Below are 9,077 nucleotides of genomic sequence, written 5' to 3' on the forward strand. Positions count from 1 at the left end.
CATGCTTTCTCCCATTCTTTTATAAAGCTGTTCTTTTTACATTACATGTTTTGACAGCACGTGTGTGAGCACTACATGTGTGCCTGTGCCCATTTGATCCCCTGTCCCTGGAGTTAAAGTTGGTGTGAGCCACTGTGTGAATGCTGGGAATCAAACCCAGGTCCTCTAGAAGAGTATCAGCTAGTGTTCTTTACCATTGGGAGGTTTCCTCAGGTTGCTGCCCCTCGGGGCTGCTGGGTAGTACTTAGTCCTTGACATCACAGCCAGACACTGCATTCAGCCTCTGAGGTGAATCCCTGGGTGTTACTATCTGGCAGTGGCCTCTCCTTTTATGACCTTGCAGAGGCAGTGGTGAGTGGCCCTGCTTATCTGACCTCTAAGCATTTTCTTCCACTTGTGTTCCTCTGCCCTATTAACAGTGTGTGTCTGATCACCCATACCTACCAAGCCATATACTTAGACTCATCCTTTCCAACTCGCCACTACCCATCCTGTCAGTCCCTAGAAATCTGTCAACCTGCCAGCACTGTTACAGTCTAGCATTCTTGTGGGATTTGTTCTCCGGGACAAATGTGTTCTCTGTGCAGATTCTGAAAAGACCATGGAGGTCTGCCACAACACTTTGACCAACTCCCTGAGCATTATGCCGGTTTTGGAAGGACCCACTCCACCCCCCAATTCCAGAAGCACACCTCAAGACAATGGGCAGCCAGAATGCTACCTTGTGTTCATTGGCTGCTCCCTGAAGGAGGACAGCCTCAAAGACTGGCTTCGACAATCAGCTAAGCAGGTGACTTGCAAAACCAACTTAACTGAGCCCAGATATGGCCAGCACACTCCTCTGACCTTGGCCTCCTTCCCTTTGACACCCACTAGTCTACACTTCAAGGCTCAGTCAAGACTTAGGGACATTTGGGGATTAAGAAGCAGCCTGTAGGGGCAAATTCCAGGTGGATATGTCAATACTGTGTTTCATTTTGAGTTTGGGGTTGTTTGTTTTTTCTGTACAAGGTCTCTGTGTAGCAGTGGCTGTCTGAGAACTCACTCTATAGACCTGGCTGACCTCAAAACTCACAGAGATCCGCCTGCCTCTGGAGTGCTGACATTAAAGGCCTGGTCCTGTATACTTTTTATTTTATGTCTATGAGTGTTTTGACTGCATATATGTCTGCACCACATGCATGCTTGGTGCCTGTGGAGGCCATAAGAGATCAGATCCCACCGGGCAGTGGTGGCACACGTCTTTAATCCCAGCACTCAGGAGGCAGAGGCAGGCAGATCTCTGTGAGTTCAACGTCAGCCTGGTCTATAAGAGCTAGTTCTAGGACAGGCTCCAAAGCTACAGAGAAACCCTGCCTTGAAAAAAACCAGAGAGAGAAGGGGGGAGAGAGAGAGAGAGAGAGAGGGAAAGAGGGGAGGGAGAGAGAGAGAGAGAGAGAGAGAGAGAGAGAGAGAGAGAGAGAGAGAGGAGAGAGGAGAGAGAACAGATCCCTGGAATGGAGATATAGGTAACTGTGGGCACTGTAAGTCAACCCCAGGTCCTCTGGAAGGACAGTGCTCCATGCTGCTGAGCGTCTCTCCAGCCAAGCCTGTGTACTTTGACAGCCAGGTGTTCTAGAAGCTGTGGTGCTAAGCACAGACAGTATCAGTGTTTGCCTTGTCCTGGAACTCGAGGAATAAAGTTGCCTGGGGTCTTGGGTCTTGTCCATTGATGATAGTCTTCTAGGAGCTATGAGCTTCCTCGTGCGACTAAATTCTTCTGCTTTTGCTTATTTTAAGGAGGTTTTTTTTAGAAGATTGGGTGTTTTGGCTGAGGTGGTTAGGCTGAATCTCACTGTGTAGGCCAGCCTGGCTTCAGATTTTAATCCTCCCGCTTTAAACCTCCCAAGTGCAGGGATCACAGATGTGTGTCACCATTCCTGCTTTAGATAAGGACTTAAATGTTTTACTAGACTGTGAAACCTCCAGATGTCCATTATCTGTCATGGTGGCTTAAGCATAAGAATCTACCAAGAGGCAATTGTGCAAAGCACTGGGCACATTTGTTCCCAGCTGTCTTGCAGGGCTCTGGTGGGAAAGTGATTTACTCAGGGGAGTAGACAAGCAAGACAGCATGTCCATGAAACCTGGTTCATGCACTCTTCCCTCTTCTGGGGTCCTTGATGCTTAACTGGCCCCCAAACTCCTGTGAGCCTTTGGCTGCCCTTGTACTCCCTCAGCCCTGTTGAAATGTATGTTTTCTCTACATCCACATAGAAGCCTCAGAGGAAAGCTCTGAAGACCAGGGGAATGCTGACCCAGCAGGAGATCAGGAATATCCACGTGAGTGGCTGCCCTCGCTCCCCTCACTGTTTGTCTTCGACTTGTAGTGCTGTCCTGGCATTCTTGCTGCTCTCAGGACATAAAGGGAGGCTGGTCAAGAAGCCTAACCTTGTAGCTTAAGTAAATGGAGTGGCCACTTCTGCCGTGACCTGTGGCTGAAATGGAGGAGACCTGGGTCTGTAAGAGGACTGGATGATGGGAGAACGAGCCTTCTCATCCTGCCCAAGTACTTTTAGAAGATCTCTGTTTAAGATAAGCAGTCAGCCGGGTGATGGTGGCACATGCCTTTAATCCCAGCACTCAGTAGGCAGAGGCAGGTGGATCTCTGTGAGTTTGAGGCCAGCCTGGTCTACAAGAGCTAGATCCAGCTACAGAGAAACCCTGTCTCAGGAGGAAAAAAAAAAAGAAGGGTTAAAGCAGTCAGCTGCACAGCTGCAGCCCAGATATAAGGCATGTAGACAGCTATTCATGGGAAGACTGTAGGATCCTAAGGCTAAAATGAGATTTTCTGGGTGAGCATTACTAATAGCTGTCTGACCCCTAAGCCTCTTCCCCAAGCCCATGCCCACTAAGGCCTTTTAGGCCTTTTTTCAAAGGTCTTGGGACAAAAGACTAAAAGCTACGTTCCAAGCACCATCATGGGCTGTCACTAGTCCCAAATCTCTGCTTTATGCCTGGTACCTGTAAAAGCCAGAAGAGGGTGTCAGGTAATTCAACAGGTTTCTTTTCCAACAGGTGAAACGCCACTTGGATCCCCTACCTGCAGGCTACTTTTACAATGGCACTCAGTTTGTTAACTTCTTTGGAGACAAGACGGATTTTCACCCTCGTATCCTTGGAAACAGTTTGGTCCCAGTGTGAAAATCTGGGAGATGCAAGCCTCTCCTGTAAGATTAGTGTCTGCTAGGAGCACCACAGCAAGCCCTAGGAGCAGGCATCATCTGTAGACCTGGGGGAGCTCGTAGGGACAAACCCCACAGGCACCATCCATGTTATCCTTTTTAAATTGTTGGTATTAGATTTGCCCTTCATTGAGCATCCTCCATGCAGTGTGGTTTGAAGGCAGCATTGGTAGCAGCAGGGTCGTGACATACAGAGTGCAGATGGCCTGTCCCAGCAGTCCAGTGTGAAGAGATGGGCAGGAGGAAATGCAAGACCAGCAAGCTTCAGTGCGCTTGAACCCAGGAGCTTAGTTCTAGGACTTCATGTTGCCTGTTACCCTCATTGTAGCTGAGATGCTCTGTGTTAGATACTTTGGTTTCCCACAGGTCCCCCTGGGAGAAGCGCTCCTTCCTGTCCCCCAGGCTCATAGCTCACCTCCTTAACCAGGAACCAGTCATGGACCAGTTCATGAATGATTATGTGGAAGAGGCCAATCGGGAGATCGAGAGGTACAACCGCGAGCTGGAGCAGCAGGAATACCGTGACCTCTTTGAGCAGAAGTCCTAAAAAAAAGCTGGGCCTGTGCCCACGAGAGATGAATGAGTGAATGGGTGTCCATCTTTCCTGGAGGCCCCTCCTGAAGGGGCTGACACTGTCCTCCCTGGCCTGCCAGCATAGTACATGTTGTCTTTATTCTCTCTCCTCTCTGCACCCTGAAAGGCGTTGTGTTTACCGCTGAGTGAGGGCTGTGCACAGGACGAGCAGCTAGACTGCCTTGTGTTCCAGCGTCTCTGGGTGTCTGATAAAAGACTCTCCTGTAGACAGCTGGACACGGTGAGGCTGAGGAGAAGCCTCTGGCTTGCACGGTGCAGCTGCTGGGAGTTAGAAGGCCCCTGGTCACCTAAGCAGTGGCCAGGCCAAGATCCACAACGCCTTGTAGACGAGAGCACTTCTGTGGGGTGAATGGAAGCAAGATAGGATGCTTTCTGTAAGTGCGAGGCTGCTGCATCAACAGTCGCGCCCGTGGGGTTGGCGCTAGAGCTCCGCTGCAGCATCGCTTTGGTCCTCTAGTGCAGAGACGAGAGCAGGCCTGCCACTCAAGCCCTGTAGTGCTTCACCTCCCAGTCAAGGTGAATAGCCTGCAACAGGTTAGTCTTGGGCCCAGGGTCTAATCATTTGGGGGCTGTTGGTCTTTGACACCCAGCCTCCTCACCCCCTGTCATGGAAGGCAATACATTTCAGAAAACCTCCCCTGAAACTGCCCCTGGATGTGTTTACTTGATTCCCGAGGACCAGGAATTTCAAGAATTCTGATAATCAATTTAGAATCCCCTCCAGTGGTTTTTCTTTTTTTTAGTTTGGACTGCACAGCAAAGGTGAACTAATTGCATCCAAGACTGGCCTCCTAAGTAGAGTGGGGAGCAAGGTCACTAAAGGTGATGCCTGCTAGGATTGAGTGCCTCTGCTGCTTAGACTATAAATGTTTCTGAGTTTCATGGACTTTTTGCATGCCTTAGGAAGAAGCACATAGGGAAAGCCAGCATCGTGTTCTGTAATGTAGAGAGACTTTTGCCGAAGGGTCCTGGCACAGCGGATACTTAGAGGGAGCATATGAGGCCACGTGCCTAGTAACAGAGCTTTTTGGGCAAAGTAATAATCAAGGCTCGTCAATAAAATATTCTTGTATTATGAAAAAAAAAAGGTTGAAGCCAAATGAGCCAAATTACAAGTTCCATTGGATAAGAATTCTTGCATTAAGAAAAACATGTGAGAAAGGCCCATATGCTCCCATCCCTGCTCCAAAACACACAGGTGACAAGGCCCTCCTGTTGAACTCTAGTCTGGAAATCCCTAACTTCTGGCTGGGGTTCAGTAGCATAGATCGTAAGTGCAATTGATTAATAAGCAATGAATTACTATAGCTCCCTTTGTCTTCACCAAGCTCTTTTTAAAAACTAAAATTTGAGCTAGCAGCCTTAGAAAAGGGAAAGGGGGACCACGAGACTATTTCATTTCCTTTGGGGGGTGGGGGTAGAACCACAGGCCATTTCATTTCCTGCAGAGTTACTGTGAAGATTTTAGTGGGAGCTCTAGATTAAGGGCTCTGGCTGCTTTGGCCTGGCAGTCTGGCTGCTGCACAAAAGTGTTTTTAAAGAGGGGTTGGGGCCACGCTGTGTGGCAAACTTGTTTCTAGCCATTGTCCATAGAAGTGTGCTTTTACCAACCTGCCCATTGCCCCCATTCCTCTCATCAGAGGGGAAACTGATTACCTCAACTTGAAGATAAAACTGTGGTTTTGAAGAAAAGGCAGGACATTCAGAAGTTCTTTGCCCCAAGAGGGCAAAGCTAGCTGAAGCCTCCGTAGATGTTCCCTAACCTGCCTGGGACTCTGTAGGGGCCCTGCAACCACACACTGTGAGTTCTTTGAGGACTAGGAGGGGACCTTGCTTCTCCTCTGCTGCTCCCCACAACCTGTGGGTCTCTTGACTTCCATGGGGTTTAACATCCACTTGATTCCTTCAGGTCAAAGAGGCTATCTCCAGAGGAAAAGCCATGATAGTCTCTAGCCTCTAATCTTAGAAGTGGACGCCAGGGACCCAGCGAGGATTTTAGGGAGCAGTTCCCAGGACAGGCAAAGTCCCCCAGGGGCTTCCATGCTTTCTACCAGCTTTCCTGTTAGCAGCTTCAGTTCCCGTCACCAGAGTGAGTGGGGTAGTGGTGAAGTCACTGAAGTTATGGGTTGTTTTGTTCTAATGTGGGATCCCCCCCAAGTGGACTGGGGGAGGAAGCAGACATTGGAGGCAGGTTGGCCCCAACAAGCCCTCAGGCTCTTTGACCTGAGGCCTGGACACTAGCCCTTTAGGCTGTGATCAGTAAAAATGTCCCTCCTAAATCCTCTTGGGATTTTGGAGAATTTTTGCACAGTAATAAGCTCTGGCTTCTCAAAAGGGAAAAGTTCAACTCAAAAGACTGTAAACGGTTAAGTATTCCAGCCATGCTGCTGACTAGTTGGATAGTTGTACCTCAAAAACTAGGTGGGAAGTGGCTTTCTCATTATCCCACGATCAGATACTAATGGAAGAGCTCGCTTACGTGCCAAAATTCACTTTTATACTAGTTTTTCAATGCTTTAATATTTGTAACCTAAATTTTAAATTCATATTTACAAACACTACTATAACTTCAGTGAAACTGAATTGTGTGATTGAAGCTTTTTGCTTATTATAATATTTATTACACTACTTAATTCAGTAAATATATAAAAGTAGCCTTCAATTTATTTTTATATTATTTTACATGTTTTTATCTGCAGTTGTGTCTGTGAATTTCCCTTGGAGATTAAGATGTAATACTAAGGACCAATAAACTGTCACTCAACACGCTGGCCCTGCCTATTCCTGTGTGTCTGGTATGGCTTTGGAGGGTGAAGCCCTGGGAACTGGACACTTTCTCAGTCTGGCTGGGATGTTCCTGGCTAGTATTGCTGAGAGGAGCCCTTGAAGCTCACACTTGGAACCCCAGTAGAGGGTAAAACTCACGTCATACAGTCACCTACGCTGAAGCTGGATGTGGTGGCCTTTAATCCCAGCACTGGGAAGCAGAGGCAGGCAGATCTCTGTGAGTTCAAAGGCAGCCTGGTCTACTGAGTGATTTCCAGGACAGCCAAAGATACACAGAGAAGCCTTGTCTTGAACAAAACAAATCAAAACAGTCACCTCCTCTGGCTTAAACACTTGAGGAGCCCAGGAGCTGGAGGCAAGCTACACAAAACTGTCCCAAAGAAAAGAGCCCTACCCCCAAGTTCTCCCTGCCCATTCCTCTCCACCTCCCAGCTTTGTTTTATTGCAAGGCTCAGGGTGGATCATGCTGGCCATATGGCTTCATCATTGATCTATAACCCCAGTCCCTCTACCGTCCATTTTGTTGTTGATTTTGAAATAGGATGTCATATAGCCCAGGCTGGCCTCAAACTTGCTGTGTAACAGAGGCTGGCCTAGAACTCCTTCTTGTTCTGTTCTCACAAGTAGTAGGTGTGTAGGCATGTGCTGCATGCTTCCTCACGCACCCCTGACCACCTGGCAGCGCTTAGCTGGAGCAGCGCCTTCACAGGTTGATCAGTTCCTCGGAGCTCTGTGGGTTCGCCCCTCACTCTCACTTTAGGAATGTGGAAAAATGTGCCAGAGTAACTGGCAGGGCAGTAGGGACACTGGTCTCATCCAGTTAAGTCTGGAAGAGCCTGTGGAGTGGGGTTGTGGAAGCACAGACTGAGAGCTTCCAGAGTTGGCCTAGTATTTGCAGCGCTAGAGGAATAAAACAGACATAGGCACTGGCATGGGGTTTGGGTCCCATGGCTCAGGCCTCCCATGGCTCCCCTCTACCGTGTCATCCCCAGCCCCAAAGCTGAGAGGAGGGAATAAAGCTGATCCTAGAGGGACACCTCTCCAGGCAGCCTGGTCCATACCCCTCCTGCTTCCTGTCCTACCCACAGGGACCTGAGGCAAACGGAAGTGCCCCAAGGGCAGCTTTGGGAGCTGGCCCAAAGAAGTGCTTGGGAGTTTAAATGCCACTGTACGTGGAAAGGTCAGGTCGGGTAGATGTCTGAAAGGCCCACAGCAGTAACCCTAACCCCCAAGCCTCCTGCCTCACATCTTGCCGGCTAGAGAGACCCAAGTTCCAGGAAGATTGGGTGGGGAGAAACAGTGAGTGTCAAGTAAGCCTTTTCAGAGCTTTCCTATCAGTCAGATATCCTTGATTGATTTTCATAAAATACTGTTTTCTGGTAGTCTTCCCTAGTACAAGTTAGAGGAAGAATAGGGTGTTTTGGTTTTGATTTTTTTATTGTGCTAATGATTATAATGATTTTTGACCAAGGAAAGGAAAACTAAAAGCTTTCTAAAGGCATGGTGGTACACACCTGTCATCCAAGTAATGTGGCAGTTGGATCAGGAGGTCAGCCTTGGCTGTGTAGTTTGAGGCCAGTCCGGGCTATATGAGTCTTTGTCTCTACAACACTGTGGCAGGAGTAGTTAGCTGGCCAGCACAGGTCATTGCACAAAGTGTTGCATATGCTTTTGGTTTGCTTTTCATGTGAGAGAACATAAAGTTGGGTGAGGGGGAAGATCTGGGAAGAGCTGAGCAAGGGGAAAGAATATAATCAAAATACATTGTATGAAATTCTCAGAAATGGCTTAGTCTAAGGACCTTAGTTCGATCCCCAGAACTCAAGTTTTTTTTTTTTTTTTTAAATCTGGGGTCAAGGGCTGGAGAGATGGCTCAGTGGTTAAGAGCATTGCCTGCTCTTCCAAAGGTTCTGAGTTCAATTCCCGGCAACCACATGGTGGCTCACAACCATCTGTAATGAGGTCTGGTGCCCTCTTCTCGCCTACAGACATACACACAGACATAGAATATTGTATACATAATAAATAAATAAATTTAAAAAAAATCTGGGGTCAAAAAGATGGTTCTTCAGCCACCTAGAACACTAGGGAGAGATGGCTCCTGTTCCAGAGAACCTGGGCTTGATCTCTAGCACCCACAGAGCAGCCATCTGTAACTCCAGTCCCGGAAGAGCCACACAAGGGATGCACAAATATACATGCAGGCAAGACACTCAAACACATAAAAAGTAAAAGAAAAATCTGGGTATGGTGGCACATGCATGTAACACCAACACTGAGAGGTGGAACCAGGTTAAATCCCCAAGGCCCACCGACCAGCCAGTCAGCCAGCCTAGCCTACCTGGCTAGTTCCAGGAGGTAAGAGACTGTCGGGGTTGATGGGGGTGGGGGAGTGAATGACCCTGATGAACTTGACAGGGGAAGGCTGTCCTGTGTGGGATATTCCTTTACACCGTGTGACTATATGTCACT

At 48.3% G+C, this 9,077-nt stretch overlaps 1 protein-coding gene across 4 annotated transcripts in view; it reads left to right on the forward strand.

Moving 5' to 3' along the window:
- The window catches only part of Dnaaf9 (dynein axonemal assembly factor 9), a 148,463-nt gene extending 141,879 nt beyond the window's left edge, over window positions 1-6,584 (forward strand). For 3 of the 4 annotated variants that reach the window (XM_038329804.2, XM_038329805.2, XM_038329807.2), the window contains 4 exons: window positions 588-790; window positions 2,257-2,322; window positions 3,058-3,151; window positions 3,659-6,584. In XM_038329804.2, coding sequence (XP_038185732.1) covers window positions 588-790; window positions 2,257-2,322; window positions 3,058-3,151; window positions 3,659-3,771 — 476 coding nt within the window. In that variant the 3' untranslated portion in view covers window positions 3,772-6,584. The remainder of the gene's footprint in view (window positions 1-587; window positions 791-2,256; window positions 2,323-3,057; window positions 3,152-3,658) is intronic. The other variant, XM_038329806.2, reaches the window with a different exon arrangement.
- The last annotated feature ends 2,493 nt before the right edge of the window (window positions 6,585-9,077 follow it).

This window comes from Arvicola amphibius, chromosome 5 (genome assembly GCF_903992535.2).
Source record: "Arvicola amphibius chromosome 5, mArvAmp1.2, whole genome shotgun sequence".
Taxonomy (NCBI): domain Eukaryota; kingdom Metazoa; phylum Chordata; class Mammalia; order Rodentia; family Cricetidae; genus Arvicola; species Arvicola amphibius.